This window comes from Dunckerocampus dactyliophorus, chromosome 18 (assembly GCF_027744805.1).
Source record: "Dunckerocampus dactyliophorus isolate RoL2022-P2 chromosome 18, RoL_Ddac_1.1, whole genome shotgun sequence".
NCBI classification, from domain to species: Eukaryota; Metazoa; Chordata; class Actinopteri; order Syngnathiformes; family Syngnathidae; genus Dunckerocampus; species Dunckerocampus dactyliophorus.
In genome coordinates, this window is record NC_072836.1 from 1329608 (window position 1) to 1351907 (window position 22300).

At 41.9% G+C, this 22300-nt stretch overlaps 1 protein-coding gene across 2 annotated transcripts; it reads left to right on the forward strand.

The window, feature by feature from the left end:
• The first annotated feature begins 1482 nt into the window (after positions 1-1482).
• On the forward strand, positions 1483-21806 carry srl (sarcalumenin). Of its 2 annotated transcripts, XM_054759324.1 has the most exons (8): positions 1557-1625; positions 5779-5835; positions 5957-6052; positions 13183-13278; positions 15346-15441; positions 17611-17727; positions 17797-18030; positions 18101-21806. In XM_054759324.1, exons 3-8 carry the CDS (start codon positions 5968-5970, stop codon positions 18910-18912), a joined length of 1440 nt encoding a protein of 479 aa, XP_054615299.1. In that variant the 5' UTR covers positions 1557-1625; positions 5779-5835; positions 5957-5967; the 3' UTR covers positions 18913-21806. The 2 variants fall into 2 exon arrangements, with proteins under 2 accessions (XP_054615300.1, XP_054615299.1); XM_054759325.1 differs by lacking the exon at positions 5779-5835 and having other exon boundaries at positions 1483-1625.
• Positions 21807-22300: the final 494 nt, after the last annotated feature.

Genomic DNA, 22300 nt, shown 5'->3' on the forward strand with positions numbered 1-22300 from the left:
GGCTACGTTCACGCTGCAGGTCAATTGTGATATTTTTTTGCTCATATTTGACATGTATCGGATTTGTCATGTCAGTGTGACCAGTACAATTCCATCCATCCATTTTCTATGCCGCTTCTCCAACTCGTCCATATGTAGCTGTAAATCCGGTACGTATCCGATCTGCTGCAGTCGGAACGGTCAGGTCGCATATACAGTGGTGTGAAAAAGTGTTTGCCCCCGTCCCAATTTCTGTTTTGTACGTTTGTCACACTTAAATGTTTCAGATCATCAAACAAATGAAATATTAGTCACACAACACAACTGAACACAAAATGCAGTTTTTAAATGAAACGTTTTATTATTAAGGGAGAAAAAAATCCCAACCTAGAAGGCACCCAGAAGGCCGTTTCCATGTGGATGCAACCCTAGAATGCTTTACCCTTTTGACCTGAAAACTTTTCTATGTGGATTGAGGGCTCTTTCGGTGGGCTCGGTGCGTTAATGAGCTGCCTCTTTGTGTCTGTTTTACATGAAGAAGGCGCAGAGAAGAGAGACGTGTGTGTTCATGTCTCACTTAAGGATTTTGGATGATGGGAGAAAAAAAAGTGCACTTTTCCTTTAAAAACCAACAAGAAATCATTGGCCTCACATGCACTGAATGGGGGCCTCATTTGGAAAGATGGATTAGTAAAAACATCCTGTTTTTATTCATTTCCAAGCACTTATTCTGCTGGAGCCTGACGCGTTCTTGTTCAAGAACAGGCACCACTCTTGAGATTATGTCATAACTTTTTCATATACAACCCTTTCTCATCTTTTACACCCCCCATCCCCATTTTTGTTAGTCTGTCCCCCCCTCCCTCCTGCCCTGCACCCTCATTGTCATCAAAAGCTATTTTTTGTATGAGAAATGTTTGGGGGATAAAGAGGCTTGTGCCTTTGTAAAGACAGACGAATAAAGTTTGTACTTTGTTTTTTTTTTACATGTGTGTATCGTCATCATGTCACACACTTATTATATACACGATTAATAGACGCCCCCCACCTCCCATTCACTACATAGCCACACAGGACAGTAAGGGGCATCCTTTCCTACTGGCAACTTTCACTTTGCATGTTCACACAATTAAAAAATATATTTCTATATCTTATATAGGGGTGCTCCGATCGATCGACCACTGATCAGTATCGGCTGACTTCCATAAAAAAAATGGTGTGATCGGCATATGCCGATAAACGCCGTCAACGCCGATCTTGAAAGCCGATCAGCTGTTGCTAGCACCATTGTGGTAGTAGAGTGTCCTCACCTAACTAACGTCTTTGTCAAACTAAGCCATCATGTCTGCCGTGTGGGAACCCAGCTGCTAACACATGCCACCAAAGATACCTGGCGGGGGTAGCACGCTCAAAAGCTTTATTTGATACAGCATTTGAAGAACAACACTTTTTTTCGTTTCGGAGGCTCGCGGTCATGTGGCTAACACTCACTCGTATGTGTGTGACAGTCAGAATGCTAAGCTAATAAGCCCACAGATAATAATTGATGAGCTGCCTTTGGAAGCCGTGGAAGACACCAAAGTCTCCTTAAAGAAGGCGTCTCACCCTCTGGAAGTTTCACCGGTGATATACGTTGTCTTCAAGAAGTAAGTCCAATATGTTTTTGTCAAAATGAAGGTGATTTTTATGCTTCCTTTTTTCATCTCATACTGTATAGCCAGTAGCAAGGGTGCAGCCAGGAATTCTGGGACCCATGAAAAAAAATCACGTCCCTCCCCATTAATTCATTGCTAATTTTATTAGTAATGACCTGGCAGTCAAGGGACCTCGGAACTCTTCTGACTTGTTGAATTAATCTGGCACCCCTGGCCAATAGCACTCATCAATGAAATAAAACCCTGATCGGAGCATCCCTAATTTCTACAGTCATGGAAAAAAGTCAGTCGATTGATCCATTGTAATGCCTGCTGCAAGTCAAGGTACATCTGTTTGGACAAATAGGATGATACCAAATATACAGTAGCTCATAAGAGTTGCATTTAAGAGCTGACGTCGAGCAACTTCCCTGCTTTTCTCCATAAGAACCACAATCTCGTAAGTCCTTACATGAATAGCTCTAGCATTGTACTGCCAAAACATGCGACTCTTACAGTTACAGAGCTATTTTTGTTGCCATTGTTTTATTTGTCCAAGCAAAGGTAGCTTTAGTTGTATCAGGCATTCAAATGAACAAGAACCTAAGAAACAAGGGTGCTCTCATCATTTTTCCATGACTGTATGTACTGTATATGACGAAAGAGTCTGGTAAAATTACACTAACAACCTTTCTGTTAAAATAATAAATAGATCAACTTCTCATCATGTCAAAACTAAGAATATTTCTTGTTTAGTAGAATTACAGCTGTGAAAATGTACATTTTTGTAGCTTTTTATGACCATGTTGACTTGTCTTGTAAAGTTCCGACTATCTTTTTTTTTCCTCGTAAAATTCTTACTTTTTCTTGTAAAATTGCTACAATTTCCACTTTTATTTTGTCATTTTCTCTTCAAGTTACAGTCATTTAGATTTTTCTTTTAGGATTACATCTTAAAATGACGACTACTACGACTTCTTGAACAATTCACAGTTTGTGTAAGATGGTATTTAAACTGGCAAATTCCTGGAGAATTCGAAATCTTGTTTTTTTTTCCTGGTAAAATTACAGGTTTTAATTTTGTCGTATTACAGCTTTCTTATAAAATGAAGCATTAAAATAACCTCATCAAATTAAAACACCCTCAATCTGGAACACAATGACAACTCTTCAATAGATCAACGGCTTCTGGAAATGTTAAAACCACAAATATTCTGTCTTCTGGTCAATAGTCATCATTTTTTTGTCATAAAATGACTTATTTTCAGAAAATTACAGCTATGAAAAGGTAAATTGCAACCTCCTCTTGCCATTTTGACTTGTCTGTTAATGACCATGACTAGTACAACTCTTTTTTTTCTTTTTTTACCTCATAAAATTCCTACTTTTTCTTGTAGAATTGCTACAATTTCCACTTTTCTGGTGAAATCACAACTTTATTTTGTGGCTCTCTCTTAAAATGAGAAGAATTCTGATGTTTCTTCTGGAATGACGGCAATGTTCTGGTGAAATTACATCTGCTACAACTTCTCGCAAAATGTTTCAACTTTCTCATAAAAATGGCAAATGGTAAAATTTGAAATGTCGGGATTTTATTAGTAAAATGTATTTTTTGGGGGGATACTTACAGCTTTCTCGTAAAAATGAAAAATGAAAACAACCTCAGTCTGGAATTCTGGAAGTTTTCTGAATGATGAACCATTCTTCATATATCAAATCAAATGATCCAATGAAATGTGTACAATTAGTTAGTAATATTACCACATCTCACAACATCCTCTTTTCACTTTTCTCATAAAATGACCACGCAAAAGTTGCTGCTTTTTTTGTAACATAAAAAAATTTATATTTAAAATTAATTATAAAAATTCCAACTTTTTAATGTAAATATTTGTATACGTGTGTCCGCTGACGGGGGCGTCACGGTACGGCACGGCTGGATCCGACGTGTCCTTCCTCGCCAAAGTGAAGATGCTTAGTGGTTTTGGACAAGGAAGTGGTGCATCGGGGACGCGCTGCGGTGAGAAAGTGTGGGATTATTTGAAGTTGAGATGCTGATTCCTTGAGGAGTGCAGAGATTACAGGGTTTCTGCTGCTGTCTGATAAAAAGCTAATCCGCCTTCTGTGAGCTGTGTCAGGGATTTTGGGTTGACTCAGGGGTCCCCGTCTTCCACACGTACCCCCTCACTGTCCTCCTCTCTTACACACACACACACACACACACGCACACACAGTGTAACATCCATATTCAACCTCACAAGAATGTAGCAGCACTTTACACACACAAAAAATAAAAAATGTAGTGGAAAAATGACCTACTGAAAAAGTATAAAGTTGTCCTTTACCACATCGTGCTTCAAATTTTGCGGTTTCATTCTATGAGGTTTTTTCAAATAAGTGAATAAACCATTACTGTTTTGTGGCTGACTACGGCCTATTAGTCCAAAAAATGCATATTGAGGCAAATTTTGTACATTTTTTCCCCTAAATGAAGCATTTTCAAGCATAAAAATGTCTCAGTAGAGTAAAAGACAATTTGAAGGTATTCAGAAAGACACACTGTGACATGCAGTGTTCTACGCTGGCCAATAGATGCACAGTATGCAATAGGAGTGTTACTTTGATGAGAGAATAGCCAAAACAGAATGTAAAACAAGGAACTATATTATGTCTTATTTCCTCTTATTATGCCTACTATATTGGCTAATAGGAAGTGACAATAGGGGTGTTATTTCATGTCTAGAGGGCTCTCATAATGTTAAAAAGTGTATTTAGAAGGTTGTTTTTTGTTTTGTTTTTGTGTGCCTGATATGTCTTCATTTCTCCTATTATGTCTACTACATTGGCAAAGAGGAGTGCCAAGGTGACTATAGGGGTGTTATTTCATATCTAGAGGGCTCTAGTAATGTTAAAAAGCGGTAAGCAGGTTTTCTATGCTTGAACTAATATTATTGAAATCAAATCAAATCAAAGTTTATTTGTGTAGCACCTTACAACATCCCAATGGTGTCCCAGGTGCTTCACAAGAGTAAAAACAGGTTATAGCAAATAAGAACAGCATAAGTTTGAATAAGACAACTAAAACAAAATAATAATTATTAATAGTGATATTATTTGTCTTTTAAACATACTGTATTCATTAGTTTAATTATGAATATTAGTATATTACTATTTTCCATTTTTGTTATATATTAATTTTTAATATATTATGAATTAGTTAATAATGAATAAGTTTTAAATATTCCAAATAAATATGAATATTACCAAAATATTGAGTTTATAAATAAGGAATCCTGCTGCGGTTGGGTCTGGACCCCATTAACCGCCGTACGCGAGGAGTTCCTGTCACGGGTGACTTGCCATCAAATAATTACGTGTCTTTTACTCGACCTCCCAAGGCAGTCATTTTGACTGTTTTCAAAATTTGCAATGTCATAACTTGGTTAAAAAAAAACCCTATGTACCCATAGGACCCTGGCTTTTCCTAAATGTGTGTATATTTTATTCTAACATTCTTTTATCATTCAAATTTCAAAACACAAAAGAGATCTGAGTGTTACTACCTGGAATGACCATAGCAGTCAAATTGACTGCCTGCTTTTTACAGGGGGTGTCATATTTCACTATTTGCTACATTTTTCCCGCCCTTCCTCCTGCTCTGTTGGCTGTTTGTTTTTTATGCTCTGTGATGCTAAAACCTAGCTATAGCGTCACTCTAAACCCAAGAGAGACAAAAATGCCAAGTAGAAAGAAGGTGACAGCTATGGAGGCTTTAGCCTTGCTTCAGAGAAAATGGTTGCAGTTGGAGTTTGCACGTGTAATTGCAGAGAAGTGTTGTTGTGTCAATTCAATCAAACACTCCATCACTATAGTTTTCATTTAGTGTCCTGATGTGTTTTTTACCTATTCCACCAATTTATTTTGAGATCTTTTCAATGATAATCCTAATTATATACAAAGAGTCAAAATGACTGCTACGGTCATTCTACGTAGTAGTTGCAGAATTCTGGTAGAGCGAGTGTTAAAATGACAACTACTTTGTTGGATTATTTCAGCTTTTTCCCTGAAATGTCCTGACTTGATGGCCTGACGTATTCACATCGAGTACATATAGAGAGTAATATTCCTTGCTATTCAAATACTTTTTTTTTTTTTACTAATAAAGCTGATGCTCACCGTGGAGGCGTGAGCTGTGACCTCCAAGCGTCAGCTGCTGGTCCACGTAGGCTCTCTTTGGCATGCAGTGACACCTACAATAACACACATGCACCAACTGGCACGCTGAAGCCCCGCCTCCTCTCCCCGCCTGCCCTTTAACCTTCTGCCCGCCTTGGTATATATAGCGTGTGCCACTATGAGAGGTCTCCTGGCAGCCATCATGAAGGGTACCGTCTCCGTCTGCTGTTTTGTCTCCCTGCTGCTTTTGCAGGCCACAGCAGGTAAGAACCACCAACGATACACACACACACACACACACACACACACACACACACACACACACACACACACTTGTTGTCGGCGGTTTTTGTGGTTGAAATGTGCGCTGATGGTGATGTGAGGACAGGCTTTCATGCTTTGATTGGATGTGGAAGCTTCCAGATCGAATAGTCGTGTCATGGAGACACCAGTGGCTTAAGTGGGCCTATCATTGCCCCCCCCACCCAACCAACCCCCCTCTTCAAATCAGTTCATAATGAAACTGGAGTGGTGTGTTATTTTTAAAAAGTGAAGTGAATTAGGCGGTGTGATGATATGTCGAGGCTTACGGCCGCTTCCTTCTCAAGATGACATCCCATAGGAGGAGAATATCTCACCAGCCCATCACACTCCCAAATAGGACGGGGACCCGGACCGGGGCGCGTGTCACCCTTGTCCGTCCTTGGGATGGCGTTGAGCTGGCCAGCCCGTCGCCCCGCCAGACCTTTTTATTCCGGGCTGCCGTCAGGTGTCTAAGATTGGAAGGCACTCCTGTAACCCAACACCGCAGTTCCTCCTCCCGGCCTCGGCGCTCGCCTTTCCATACGCCGCGCAGCTGCTGTCACTCCGCACCGTCACAATCGCAATTTATTCCCAGCCCTTGGCCTTGTAGGGACATGCATTCTCCAAGCAGGAGGGGCCTTCCCTCAGCGCCGTACGGCCGCGCAGGTGTCCCATGCAGATGCCCCCCATTCCTGACAATGCAGCACACAACAAAATAAATAGCAGTAATAACAGATACATGGTTAAATAATTCCTAAGTCATATTTCTGTAGCGCTTATCCTGTTGAGGGGAGTGAGGAGCTGGAGCCACATAAACAATAACCATGCCTAAAATGTCATGTCTAAAATAAATCAATAAAATATACTTTAAACAGTAGACACATTTAAAAAAATGTTTATAAATAATAATATTCAAAGTTAAAGTAAAATTAAACTGCGTAAAAATGGTCATTGGGCCCGAATAAGATGATTGGGCACTCACACTGTCCACTATTTGCGTACATGTCCGTAGCACGCACGCGCACACACCCAAAAGCCATCTTAACGCGCTGTTGTTAGGATAGGCTCATCACTAACTGATAGCTAACCTGAGTAGCTAAACTTTGTCAAATCGCCACCATTAGCTGACACCAAACATAACTATGCGTGTGTTCCGTGGGGCGTAGCTTACATGCTCTAAACAGGAAGAGGGTGGGATATAAGCCTTGCGGGATGTCGGAACCTCAGCGCCTAACCGTGACATACAGCAGCTTTAAGTAAGAAAAATAATAATAAAAGATCGATTTTATAGATCTATTTTCTGTTAGATTAAAACACATACATATATGATTATTTTTGTATGACATTTACCGTATATAAATATTTGAAATGAAATGTAGTACTTTCAGTAGTACTGCCACAGTAGTATGGGGCAAGGGATACAGTGCCCCACCGTTTAATACAGAGTAGTTGCAAAGAGAGTGTAAATAATTCCACTTTTAAATTGCTGTTTTTGGAAGAATGTTCTTCGGGCCTTCCGTGTTCCCGTGGCTGCTTGTGGGGCGCTTAGGCTTGAGCCCTGTGAACTCTGCCTAGCAACAAAGCCCAACAATCCCGACGCTGCATGCCCATGTTGAAAGAGGTGTAAATATAGGTTGCTATGGTAATGTTTCTTGGTTTATACCAAGGTTGTGTAGTGGTGTAAATGCTACTCATCCACTCTGCAAGGATGGGAACCAGAGACGGGTTGGTTTTGTGAGCTTTTGTGATTTTGTTTAGTGCGTCACACCAACTGAGTCGATGCGATTACGTAACAAAAATGGAAAAAGAAAAGTGCTGAATCTCCACGTGATCCCCTCTAGTGGAATGTAGTGTGTGCGGGACATCCCTATGACCACAGTAGCGCATGGGGGTGGTGGGGGTGACGCCCCACCCCCAACCAGGTTTTTCTTGTATAATACCATCTCTTACCACATGGGGCATCACTCGTCAAGATGGGCATTTTTTGCTGACGGTGTAGCTAGCAAGTAAACATGAGGATGCAGAAATAGCGGCGTAAAGACGAGCGGCATAGTTAGCAAGGACACCCCGTGTCCTCTCGGAGCGCAGGGACATCACGTCAACACCTGAGGGGTGTTTGCCCTTGGAGGACTCCTCACAGCGTGTATAACATGGAATATGTGTGAATGTAATATTTACTGCATTTTTAGCAGACGTGTCAGTGAGTCACAACCCTTAAAATAGGAACCCCCCCTTGCCCCCTACCTCCCGTGTCCGTCTTTTGACCCATTGTGGGTCTATTTCTGACCTATGGGGGAGCTCCACGAGCCGTGCCACCTGTTACCATCCGCTAACCAGCGTGTGCCAGCGTTCTTTCTCACACACTCTCCCTTTTAGAAAGACCTGCAGACTCGTACCGGCTTCATTTCGCACAAAGTCGCAGAGGTGAGGAATTCTGCTGTCGTCCAATTTAACTTCACTGCGCACGAGTGCAACCTGATTCTCTTTAGAGGGTTAAACTGATGTCATGCATAACAATGCTTTATATTAACATCAAAGACTACCACTTACCATCTAGTGTGCTAGCAACACTTTCAGGGAGCTTACTTTCTCTTTGGTCCCCGCTTCACCGCATTCATCGCTTCCAGACCCGACCGTGATGAGTGAGTGTCCACATAGTTGGATTCCTTATTGAGAAATGGAATATTTTCATAGTTAAGAGGATAGAAAACCGTCTACCACCCTCTAAATACGCTTTTTAACGTTATTAGAGCCCTCTAGACATGAAATAACACCCCTATAGTCACCTTTACACTCCTATTGCCCAATATAGTAGACATAATAAGAGAAAGTAAGACATAGTAAACCTGTTTACCATCTTCTACGTTGTTTTTAACATTAATAGAGCCCTCTAAACATGAAATAACACCCCTATAGTCACCTTTACACTCCTATTGCCCAATATAGTAGACATAATAAGAGAAAGTAAGACATAGTAAACCTGTTTACCATCTTCTACGTTGTTTTTAACATTAATAGAGCCCTCTAAACATGAAATAACACCCCTATAGTCACCTTTACACTCCTATTGCCCAATATAGTAGACATAATAAGAGAAAGTAAGACATAGTAAACCTGTTTACCATCTTCTACGTTGTTTTTAACATTAATAGAGCCCTCTAAACATGAAATAATGGGATCTTGTCCGTTTTTATATGACAAGAAATGGACTTAATTTCAAATGACATACATAAAAGAAAAGTAGTACGCTACAGAGTATACATTTATGGTTGATTTTTAATATGTTAAAATATAAAAGTAAAATATAAAAATAAAATAAAATATAAAAATAATAAAAGATTCATTGTTACATTATTTTAAATAATATCTATTTAAATTTTTAAAAATTGTCATTACATTTTTTTTTGAGAATTTGACAGTGTTACATGGTTGTTATTTAAATAAAAAAAACAAAAAGGAGTCCTAAATGAGTAATAAAGCGTACAGATTTTCAAGGGTTTAACGTTTACATTTAGTATTTTTAGCATATTTATTTATTGTAAATCTATAACAAATTTTAAATCAAACTTTGCATTAAGGCCAGGAGGTGCAGTGCCCCACCAGATCTAGCAGATAGCGTTAATTCTCGTATTTTATATGTCATACAGAGCAGTAATTCAATTGCAAAATGGACATATGTAACTAAACTTGCCTGGCAATCCTTATAATGAAGCTTTTGTGTTATTTCCGTTTGCGTTTGTCTGCTGCTCATTAAGCTTTGAGGAAGTTCTACCCGATGAAATTCACCAGCAACAAACAGCAAAGCAGGAAAAAGAAGCACAGCAACGATGTAGTGTCACTTTGGTCAGCCTGTTAGCGCCATAAATTAGGCTCTGGACTGAATCAGGCCAATTATTTGGATGTGTGCATTGTATAGACGTGGTAAAGGACACTAGTGTTGTGTCTTTATGGTTTGCCTGCAAATGTTATGTGCTAGTTACATGACTGAATGCTAGTAAAATGATCTTCATCCCTGCATAACGTGGCCGTGGTTGTGAAGTTGAGGCATGACTTGCTGGGCTTTCAACATTTCGTCCGGATGTGCCGATGCCTGCCGGAATGTTTCCCCCAAACGGAGGCGTGGTTGTGTGGCAACGGCCTCAGCGGGAGCACATGGCGAACACGTGGTCCTGGGGCCCTCAGCTCCCCTGGCGCCTGCAGGGTTAATTTTGTGCGCTGATGCAAGGCCCGGCGTCCACGAGCAACACGCCCTCTGTGATCTTTGCCGGCCTCCTGCGGGGCCTCGTGGAGTAGGCCAGAAGGTGTTAACGCCTTCACGCCGGTGGAGGACGAGTCCGCTTGGCAAAATGAGTCCACCTGGAGGTGCTGACTGTTGTCAAGCATGGTGGTCTGGGGCTGCACAAGTGCTGCCGGCACTGGGGAGCTGAGGTTCACGGAGAGCAAACATGAATTCCAACATGTGCTGGGACATTGTGAATTAGAGCACAGTCCAAGGTGATCATGTGTCTTGCTGAGGAAGCTGCAGGTGTCGTTTGTGTGGTATTGTCTTTTAAGTACTGGATGTGGCTTTAGCAGTCATTCTTTCCTTGTCTTCTGGTCCCTGGCTCTGGTTTCTCTTGTTCTCACGCCGTGTTGAGAGAAATATAAGCCCGGCGTATTTTTAGCAGCTTGACTCAGGCAGAATCAGCACTGCCGCGTCCTTCCTCAACCAGCAGCCACGCTGTTTGGGCCTCAGTTGGGGTACACAGTACAGTATTTTCTCTATGGCCCTTCTAGGACGAGCAACACTTGCTTCGGTCAGCCTCACTTTGCAGCCAACTTCAAAGTTTGCTATGAAAGCGTTTCTTTGCCTTTCGCTGCTCCAAGTTTGTTATTGTGCTGCCTGGCATCAGAGTCTATTAGTCATGCAGGCAATGCATGCTGCTGCCATTCACAACCTAATTAGCCAAGACAAGATCATGGAATTGGCGTGCAAACAAGCACATGGATCAATCTACTGCTTGGGTTGAACAAACTGTGTTGTTTACACATCAGCATCAAAGGCTTTTTGCTGTTTATAATGGTCTACTCTACGTGGACACTGTTTACATGGAACACTTGCGCCTGAAGGGTTCATCCCCAAGGCAGTTTCGGAGTGAATAATGCATATCCCCCAATACTTTCAGGAAACTCAATTTGTTTTCTCAAGGAAGCTAAAGACTTGTGGCATTCTAAACAAATCCTAATTTAACATTTGAATGGTTGTATTTGCAAATTTTGTCCAATTTTTCATGATCAAATATAATACATCTAAATTATATTGTGCTTTTTTTTAAATACAGCCTTTTAACAGAGATAATGTGCAGCACAATACTGAAAACTGCAAAACTGCAAAAGGTTAAGAAAAAACGTAAGGTTACCCAAAACTGAAAAATATGATACAAAAAGCCCACAAAATGGTTTAAAGCTGTTCTGCAGGAATGGCAGTTGGTGCAACTCATTTCTGCGCGTGTTCCAAGTTCTGGAGCACTTACTGCCTCCTCTGTCTGCATAAAAACAGTGTTGGAAAACACTGTAGTACTATCCCCTTGTGAACATCAGTTGAACAGCATTGTACTGGAGAAAGTACCAAAATGCTCCAAAAAATGGCAAGAAAAAAGGGAATTAAGAATGGAAGAGAGACAAACCATTTTAACACTTAAAATTGTAGCTTTTTCCTCCACAGAAATTGGAGCGTCCTGAAACGTTTGACTTCTACAGTATAGTATGAAAATAAACTAATCATCGTTTAATTTATTATTTTATGGTAATTTGTAGCTCATATATACACATTCCCTAAAAACAAAATTGTTGTCATTTTTTCCCCATTTAGTTTATTTGTTTTATCATTTCCATGTGTATTTTTAAATGACATCTAATCTTAATTAGTTTACATTATGTAAGTATATGTAGTCAAAATATTTGACTTTGAAAGGGCTTTTCAAATTCTTGTGCATGGTCATGTTCATCGAAAACACCCTCACTCATTTCAAAACTACTGACGTATTTTTTTTCAGCAATATTTCTGCTTATGTTGTATTCGCATGTGTATGTTTATTTAGCTTTATTTGACCTAATTTAGTATTTTTTTAACCCAATTTATGATGTACCTAATTATTTCACCTAATTATTTTACTGAAGTATGTTTTGCAAAAAAAAAAACCCAAAACCCTGAAAGTAGCAAATGTTTTTAAAATGACATTCACGGTCTTGGTGATAGCCACTTGTTACTTTGGCCATATGGGATTAACTGTGTGTACGTGCATATTGTTAGGGACAGCTTTGTTATCCAATCCAAATGGTATAGGGTGGGGGTTAGGGTTAGGGTATTATACGGACAATAAGAGTTGCATACACCACCACTACTGCATAAAAGTATTGTTCAATAAATCCCTATGAAAATAATGTCTTGTATGTGGTGCAGGTGTACCTAATGAACTGTCTGTCATGTGTTTACATAGCAACAGCATTATTTGGGTTATAACACACACATATACACACACACACACACACGCACACACACACACGCACACACACACACACACACACACACACACACAGACCATGCCATGCCATGCCTACACAGCTGCAGCTGTATCATCTTTAACAAAGGTGCTGTAAATATGGTGGAAACTGCTCTATTAGGGGATCTCCCACCCTTCCTCCTCTTCCACACCTCCCAACTATACACACAGCTCCACGCCCGAGCACGTTTGTCAGAGGCGGGACAACCTGTGCTTGGCGGCTAAATGTGGAGGAGAAAAGCCAAGATGATTGGACGTCATTGCTTCTCATCCTGGTGGCTCTAAAGCCCATTGTGATGCCAAACAAATGTCTGTTTATTTTCAGGGGTTGCCTTCTAAATAAAGCGCTGAGCGTACTAACAGCTGTGATCTAAGTCGTTTGATAGCCGTCAAAGCTGGATGTCGCTCGTACTGAATCAGAAAGCAGAAAATATTCCAAACCTCTGGCGTTGTTACGCCGTGCAAGCAGTCACTTGAAAAGACTAGCTTGAAAGACTAGCTTGAAGACGTATTAACAGCCTGCGGTGTGTCTGTGACTGTTCCCGCAGAGGAAGAAGAAGATTTCACCGCCGTCCTCAGAGACAGATCTCACATCGAGGAGACGCTGCGCTTTGCCACCGAGGAAAAAGCAGCAGACTATGCAGGTAAGGAAGGGCCCAACTCCAGTCACCCCTCGTGTGCAGGGCTGCCGTGCCCCACCCGTGCCAGCAGATGGTGCTGTTGGTCTCACTTTATTTTATAACTCATACAGAAAAAGCGACTGGACTGCAAAACGAGTATGTACAGCGTTACCTCGGTTAACGTCAGCCCTGGTTAGCATATTTTTTGGTTAACATCAAACATTTTTGCAAAAATTTTGCCTTGGCTTGCGTTCGCCTGCTTGTTTAGCATCCAAAATACCGCCCGGTTTGTTTACACTGCCATCTTGGATCACACAGCGAAGACGAAATCTCGTGACACTTGCGTGTGATCGCACAATGCATTGTGGGCCGCGGGCCCCATTTTAGAGCAACAGCGTCTTGCTACGCTAGAGAGCGATACACGATGTTAGAAAATACATGGACCGCACAAAAGAGAAACATGTTTTGGGTATCTGGAATGGATGAATTGGATTGACATTATTTTCTATGGGAACATTTGCTTTGGTTAGAGTCCGTTTTGGTTTGAGTCGGACCTTCTGGAACAGATGAATGGCGTTAACCAAGGCAACATTGTACTTCCCCTGCTCCTTTGTTATAATAGACACCATGCCCCAATTAATTGGCCCTTTTTTCCCCTGGGGGGAACTGTAATGACCTGAGTTCATAGACGCTACCGTTCACACGCAGACATTAAAGCTATCCTGTACATTTTTGTGTAAGCTAACCCTTCTACTCCTGTGCCGTTGAACACACAAGGGCGGAAATGTGTCAAAACCTGCACCCCTACTGTGTTCCCTGTGCTATTATTTTTCTGACAATTAAACCACACGGTGGCGCTGTAAAACGTGTCTTGGTTCTTGATGTTTTTCTGTGTCTACTCTAAACACGTGATTGTGTCCAAATAACAGCGCCTACCCCTTTTATTTCCATTCAACAGGGCGTGGCCTGCAAATGCTCATTTTTTTCATTGGCCTCGGTGGCCTCCTATAAATTCTGCATAGCAACAAGTGACCAGGCTGCTTGTTTCTTTTCATTAAAAAAATATATATATATTATTGATTATCAACCATTTAATATCAGACAATGCATAGAAAAAAATAAGAATTGTCATGCTTGCATTTTCAGATTTTTTTTTTCCTTTTTAACATACAATATCCACCTGCTATCCCACCCTGCAGCCCCCCCAAAAATAAGAAATAAAATACAATAACAATTTCATTAAATAAAAAATGACCAGACTGTTTTTTTTTCTCTTTTTTTAATTATTTGTAATTGAGCATGTAATATGAGACAATGTGTACAAAAATGTTATGTTTCTGATGTTCTTATTCATTTTCTTGTGTTTTTCTTTCTTTTTCTGGGAGAATGAACAGAACAAGAATTTCATTGCATAGCAGAACCACCAGTTTTACTGTGCACATGACAATAAAACTCTTCAATCTTGAAGCAAACAAGAATTGCCATGCTCACATTTTCAAATTTGTTCCCTTTTTAACAGAGAATACCCACCCGCCAGCCCACCCTGCAAAACAAAATCAAAGAAATAATAAATAAAACTAAATTAAAATAAAATTGAAAGTGACCAGACTGCTTGTTTCTTTTTCTTTCTTTCTTTCCATTAAAAAAAAAAACATTTATTGAGCATCAATCATGTAATATGAGACAACGCATACAAAAAACAAGAATAGCCATGCTCACATTTTCACATTTTGTTTTCCTCTTGACGTAGAACACCCAGCCTGCAAATAATCAATAAAATACAATAAAATAAAAATGAAGTTTAATTAAAATACAATAAAATAAAATAATGTGGATAAGTAAGTTAGTGTAAAGTAATATTACAATATGTAGTATTACAATATATACCGCACAAAATAAATGTACACACACGCACGTGTATGGGCAATATATACGGTATATATATATATATATATATATATATATATATATATATATATATATATATATATATATATATATATATATACCGTATATATACTGTATATATACAGTCCATGCATACATTGTTATTTGCTGCTTGTTTCTTACGTTGACGTCTTTGTCCCGCAGCGGCTCTGCAGCGGTTGCGGAAGATCTACCACACCTCCATCAAGCCCATGGAGCAGGCCTACAAGTACAACGAGCTGAGGCAGCACGAGATCTCAGGTAGCGCTGAGGCTTGGGGGTCGGCCGTGGGTCTGTTTTGTTTGGGTTGGACACATTTTCACACCTTCAGCCAATCCATTATTGTCATATTTACGTCCATTTCATTCCACTTCCAAAGTTCCAATGAAAAAGTTTCTATTTTTAAATGCCTTTTTGCTTGGGGGGGGGCACACGTCAACTGAGTCATTTCAAGTATATTCCAGCCAGGATCTCCCACCCACCCATCCATACTCCCTCCCTCACCGTGCTCTCCTCACTCTCCCTTACCTCCCACCCCCATCCCCTCATCTAACAGCCTACCCTGGACGAACCCTGGGGGACGCAGCCACAGGTGGGTGTGGGTGGGGCTTATCTGTGCATGGCACCGCCCCTTCCTTGCCACCCCACTTAGTGGGCCACAACAATAGGTACACCCCCTCATCATTGTCTTACTCTCACACCACAAGCGCAATAATGGTAATAATTACCTGACGCTAGTGGTGTACCTAATGTTGTGGCCAATAGTAGCGCCGACAAACCTATTTGGTGCACAATGTGCGAGGGTGGGGGTTGCATGTGCGCTTCCGGCTTCCGGCAGAAGTATGAATGGGTTTGGAGGAGTGCAGCATCACAACAGTGTTGCTCATCTTTGGCTGCATTCATTCAGGTGGGGGCCAAAGTCAACTTACACAACCCCTGGCTTTTCCAAACACAACATCCCCCCTTCCGTAATGCTGCTAAAAAAACAAAAAGCACTGCTTGCATTGGAAGTGTGTGCTCTTGAGTGTACAGCAGAGCCGGCCGGACCCTACGTGGCGCCCGGGCCAGATTTCCTATTTACCGTATATTCAGAGAAATCGCACTTGATGAATAAATCATGCTGTTCTGTGGTTGAATATGGCCTAATATTGGAACAAAATGACGCGTTTTTGAACCACTTATTGCTTTACGTTTCCAATCAATGTGAGCTTTTACCCAACTACTATTACCTAATACCCACTTTTAATATCATTATATCATATATGGAAAGTGATTTTTTTTTAAGTGATTGGTAGTGCTCCCCGGTGGCCGCGGCACGCTGAACAGATGCCTGCATAGCCTACTGGGCCAGCCGGCTCTGGTGTACAGCCACTGGTTTCTTCACTATAGTGCAGCATTCACAGTAATTAGGCTTTTTTAATGCTGTCAGGTCTGGAATCATTTGGCTTTGCTCGTAACCTCTCCTGTCCCCCTCTCCTCGACATCAGCGTTTCCCAAACTGGGCTTGTTGACTGTACTAGTCAGATGCTTTGATCTATTCCATTCATATTGATATCTTATCACTTTGGCTCTGTTGTTTCTAATTTGGGTCTTGAGCGCAAAAGGTTTGGGAAACGCTGCTCTAGAATAAAAACCTTTATAGGGCACGATTTTGGGAATTGGTTTGAATAAACATTTTATAATATCATGATTCTTTAAAGGTATTTATTTCCTTTATGACCTGAATTTACATTCAGATGTTTCTATCGAACAGAATAGTTCTCTTCCCGCTCTAGAGTCCGGTTCTCCTGACCACCGTAGCAGCACACCGGCTGCTGGAAGCGTGTGTCTGAATATAGTGCACCTTGCTGGGCCACGGCAGGCGGCTCCTCCCCCTCCGTATAGCAGAGACGTGCTGGTAGTAGTAGTAATGTCGTGATATTTCATGAGGACCAATCAATGGGTACTGTTTCTTCCAGTCCTGCAGTTAAATCTACATTTCAAAAAAGTAGCTATAAAAAAGTTATCAGTACCATTTCGGTCTTGGGAAGCAGAACGTTATCGGTATCTGTTAGGAAAAAAAAAGATATTGTGCATCTGTGCAATTTTATGTATGAAGAAAGCCAACTTTGTTAGCACGCTTTGACACTCATCGATCGAACATACCGTATTTATTCACCAGAGAGGATCCGGTGTGCGTTGCCACAGTAGCTGAAGTTGCCAGATATGCTTCCTTGCCCTATAAAGGGCTCCGTCTGACTGTGCTTCTTGACGTCCCTGCTACATTTTCAATGGCCTGTAGAAGTTATCCTTTACTGAGTTAGAAAGTCCGCAAACATTGTATTTGACTGAACTGCAGAAGTCCACAGTCAACATTTCACTCTAACCTGCAGTGCTTTGCTGGTCTCGGTGTTCATCGGCCCTGACGGTGCATTTATGATTTCCCCACAGATGGAGAAATCACATCGAAGCCCATGGTGCTGTTCCTGGGACCGTGGAGCGTAGGAAAGTCCTCCATGATTAATTACCTCCTGGGCTTGAATGACAGCCCCTACCAGCTCTACACAGGTTCTTACGCCGTCACTCCACCCACGGCTAGAATTCAAGACAAATGCATTCATGGTTGTTCATCCGCAGGAGCTGAGCCTACTACCTCTGAGTTCACCGTCATCATGCACGGGGAGAAGATCCGCTCCGTCGAGGGCATCGTGATGGCGGCAGACAGCTCTCGGTCCTTCTCCCCCCTGGAGAAATTTGGGCAAAACTTCCTGGAAAAGTTGATCGGAATTGAGATGCCCCACAAGCTGCTGGAACGCGTGACCTTTGTGGACACGCCCGGAATCATAGAGAACCGCAAGCAACAGGAGAGAGGTAAAGCCAGTTTTGGGGATTTGGTGCGTTGGTGGAGACATCGGTGACATCGTTCCTCTCCTCCATCCAGGCTACCCCTTCAACGATGTTTGTCAGTGGTTCATCGACCGCGCCGATCTGATCTTTGTGGTGTTCGACCCCACCAAGCTGGACGTCGGACTGGAGCTAGAGATGCTGTTCCGCCAACTCAAGGGCCGCGAGTCCCAGATCCGCATCATCCTCAACAAGGCCGACAACCTGGCCACCCAGGACCTGATGCGAGTCTACGGAGCTCTTTTCTGGAGCTTGGCGCCGCTCATCAACGTGACGGAACCCCCCCGAGTCTACGTCAGCTCTTTCTGGCCCTACGACTACGCGCCCGACACCAGCCGCGAGCTCTTCAAGCGGGAGGAGATCTCCCTCCTGGAGGATCTCAACCAGGTGATTGAAAACCGCATGGAGAACAAGATCGCCTTCATCCGCCAACACGGCATCCGCGTTCGCATCCACGGCCTCCTGGTGGACCGCTACGTCCAGACCTTTAAGGACAAGATGAGCTTCTTCAGCGACCCGGAGCTCGTCTTCAAGGAGATCGTGGACGACCCGGATAAGTTCTACATCTTCAAATCCATCCTGGCCAAGACCAACGTCAGCAAGTTCGACCTGCCCAACCGCGACGCCTACCGCGACTTCTTCGGGATCAACCCGGTCACCAACTTCAAACCGCTTTCGTCCCAGTGCTCCTACATCGGAGGCTGCCTGCTGGATAAGATCGAGAAGGCCATCACCAATGAGCTGCCCGCCCTCCTGAGCAGCATCAACTCTGGCAAACAGCCCGGCCTTTCTTCTTGTGAGGTCACCGGCTGCGGGGAGAAGCCCAAAAACCGCTACCGAAAGAACTGAGGAGGTACCTTGAGTGGGAGGGAGGAAGGAAGGAAGGAACGGAGGAGGTGAAGAAAAAAGGTCTCAGACGAAGGGCCTGTGATTCAGAAGGCTCGTATTATTGAGGGAAAAAAGGATAGTAGCGTTTTATTTTCCTCAGAAGATGCATTTAGGGACTGTGGGGGTGAGACAGACAGCGGGAGGGGCGGGCAATTGTGTGATAAAGGCAGCTTAAGGAAACAAATGCTGATTAGTTTTGTTCAAATACTCTGCTCTATTTGGAGCAGAGGACTGTGCATGGGATTCTGGGCTGGGGGGTACTGATGTGGGAAAAAACCAAAACAGATTGCAAATCAATCCAATACCAGCTCCCTTGTATGTGAATAAAATCGGAAGTGGAAACAGGTGTTGCAAATTTGTGTCACAGCAGGTTGATTCCAGACGCTTCAGTCGTTTTTGAAGTTGCCTTTTTTGTGGGTGCTAAACACGCTTGCCTTTTTTGTGGGTGCTAAACACGCTTGTGCTTGGGATGTCTTCCAAATCCTGACTGCAGTTGACCTTGCATGTTCTAGAGCAGTGGTTGACTTTTTTGTTTTACACCAAGAACCACCAAACATTTTGCATGGCATGTACCACCGTTTTTGCTACAGCGTCCAGGTTTCGCTTGGCATCCAAATCTCGACTACATTTAACCTTGCATGTTCTCAAGAAACGGTTCTCAAGCCACCTCAAATATCATCTCAAAAATATTTTATTCGGCAAGTACCACCGTTTTTGCTACCTCCGCCTAGCATCCCGGTGTAGCTTTGCATCCAAATGTTGACTGCAGTTACTGTAACCTTGCGTGTTCTAGAGCAGTGGTTGTCTTTTTTTCTTACACCAAGAACCACATCAAAAATATTTCACATGGCACGTACCACCCCTTTTTCTACTGCATCCCGGTGTGGCATCCAAATCGTGACTATAATTAACCTTGCACGTTCTAGAGAAAAGGTTCTCAAAAGTTTTTCTTTACTCCGAATACCACCTTAAAAATGTTACTTGGCAAGTACCACCATTTTTGCTACCTCCGCTTAGCATCCCAGTATAGCTTCATACCCAAATCTCAACAATTAGCCTTGCATGTTCTAGAGAAATGATTCTCAAAATATATATATATATTTTTTTTTACAAGTACCATCTCAAAAATACTTTACTCGGCAAGTACCACCGTCTTTGCTACTTCCGCTTAGCATCACGGTGTAGCTTTGCATCCAAATCTTGACTACAGTTAACCTTGCATGTTCTAGAGAAATGGTTCTCAAGCTTTATTTTATTTTTACATTTTTTTTTACAAGTACCACAAGAAGTACTGTATCAAAAATGTTACTCGGCAAGTACCACTGTTTTTGCTACCTCCGCTTAGCATCGGTATAGCTTTGCAGCCAAATCTCGACAATTAGCCTTGCATGTTCTACTGAAATTATTCTCAAACTTAATTTTTTTTTTTACAAGCACCATCTCAGAAATCTATTACTTGTAAAGTACCACCGTTTTTGTTACTTCTGCTTAGCATCACACTGTAGCTTTGCATCCAAACCTCGATTACAGTCAACCTTGCACGCTCGAGAGAAATGGTTCTCAAAACTTATTTTTTTTAAATTTAATTACATTTGTTACATCAAATACCGCCTGAAAAATATTTTGCTTCACACTTTTGTGGTTTGTACTTGCAAGTAATTGGCTCGTGGCGTGTGAAGCTAAACATGAACCATTTCAATTCAATTTCAGTGAATCTTTTTTGTATTTGTACAGTGATTTCATGTGTTTGTATCTCTAATATTTCATTTGCATGAAATAGTCTACTACATGAAGCCTGCTTACCACCAGCGGTACTCCCGCCACAGTTTGAGAATGAATGCTCAAAAGGCCAATCGTAACGATGTACAGTACTTGCCGTCCAATTAGCCAATTATTTCGTACACGCTTGCTGGCTTTGGTTGTTGACAGCCTGCCAAATGTGATGGAAGCAGAGGTCAGGGTTCAGGGTCATCTGAGTCTTCAGGGTTGGGTTTGTTTGTTGTGCGTTGCTTTTTAACACCTGGTCTTACTATATTTTATATTTTATTTTACTATATTATATCATCTGGCATCATTGTGTTGTGAATAATGTTTTCCTTCGTCGATAAGCTTCCCAGATGTTTTTTCTGGCTGAACGACCATAAAGAACCACACCTGAAGGACGTGTTTAGCTCCTTTTTTTCCATTTATTCTGCGTGTTACCAATCTCTTTATTGATCTTATTGTGTGTACGTGTGTGTGCGTGTGTGTCGACCTTCCAAATGGGCATTGAAGTAGGCCATGTCTCATGCCCGCTTTTGCCAAAGTGGGGTGTAAGGCAGCAACGTAGGGTGAAAGGGCCCGAAGACTCCCAAGTTGAGCCCTGACCTCTGTGAAAAGAAGACGCCGAACGTAAACCTACCTCAACCTCAGTCAACTTCCTGGTAGTGTGTTCTTTCCAGAGATTTCTTGGGCATGTGCAGTAACTTCCTGTCTTGTGACAGTGTGAGGCGTTCAGGGAACGCAGGGACTTTCTGGCTTTGTGTATGAAATAGAAAGTGGTGCAGGTAAGTGGATAAGGAGCAGACTTTGTTCCAAGCCTGCATTTCATTGATGAAAGGGAATACGTGCGTGTCTCCCCCCCCCACCCCACTGTTTCCCATCTAAACGTCACATCTAAATGCTGAAGGAATCCCCCCCCCTTTTTAAAAAAATTCTTATTTTCTTTTCTTGTGTGTTTGACAGGATGTGTTTTTGGGAGTTTACACTGCAGTTTTATAATTGTCCACTAGAGTGTGCTGTGTAAAAGTGCAAAAAAAAAGGCCCCTTGAAAGGCAGGCAGCAATTAACAGTGATGTGTTGTGTCTTTAAAGGTATTGTTCAGTATCTTCATTGACCTGTGAATTTGATTTGGATTGGTGTCCCTTTCTGTTTTGCTAAAAAATAAATAAATTCTAACTAGACCCGTTTGAGTCTTCAAGAATAAAGGTTTCCGATTGACCAGGCCGAATTAGAGTTGGTGCTTTTTCTGGCTTAAAACCAGACAGACAAGATGATGCGTTTTCATTTTTTATAGTGTCCTCGCCACAGCCATAGCTCAGTCTGTGTGTGTGAATAGCTCGAGGTGCCACGCAGTCTCTCACGTTTCTTTTTAAAAGCGTGCTTTTATTTATTGGACCTGCATTGCAGCACCAGTTTGCAGTGACTGGAAGTGATCTGTGTGTTGGGTAGTGTGTGTGGTGCATTCATGGGTGTGAGGGAGTGATAAGTAGTAATAATAGAACTAAGGCTGCCGTAACGTCACTTAGGAGTGGTGGGCATCAGGGGGGTGACATCTAAGGATATCAGTTAGTATTAGGTTATCAAATAT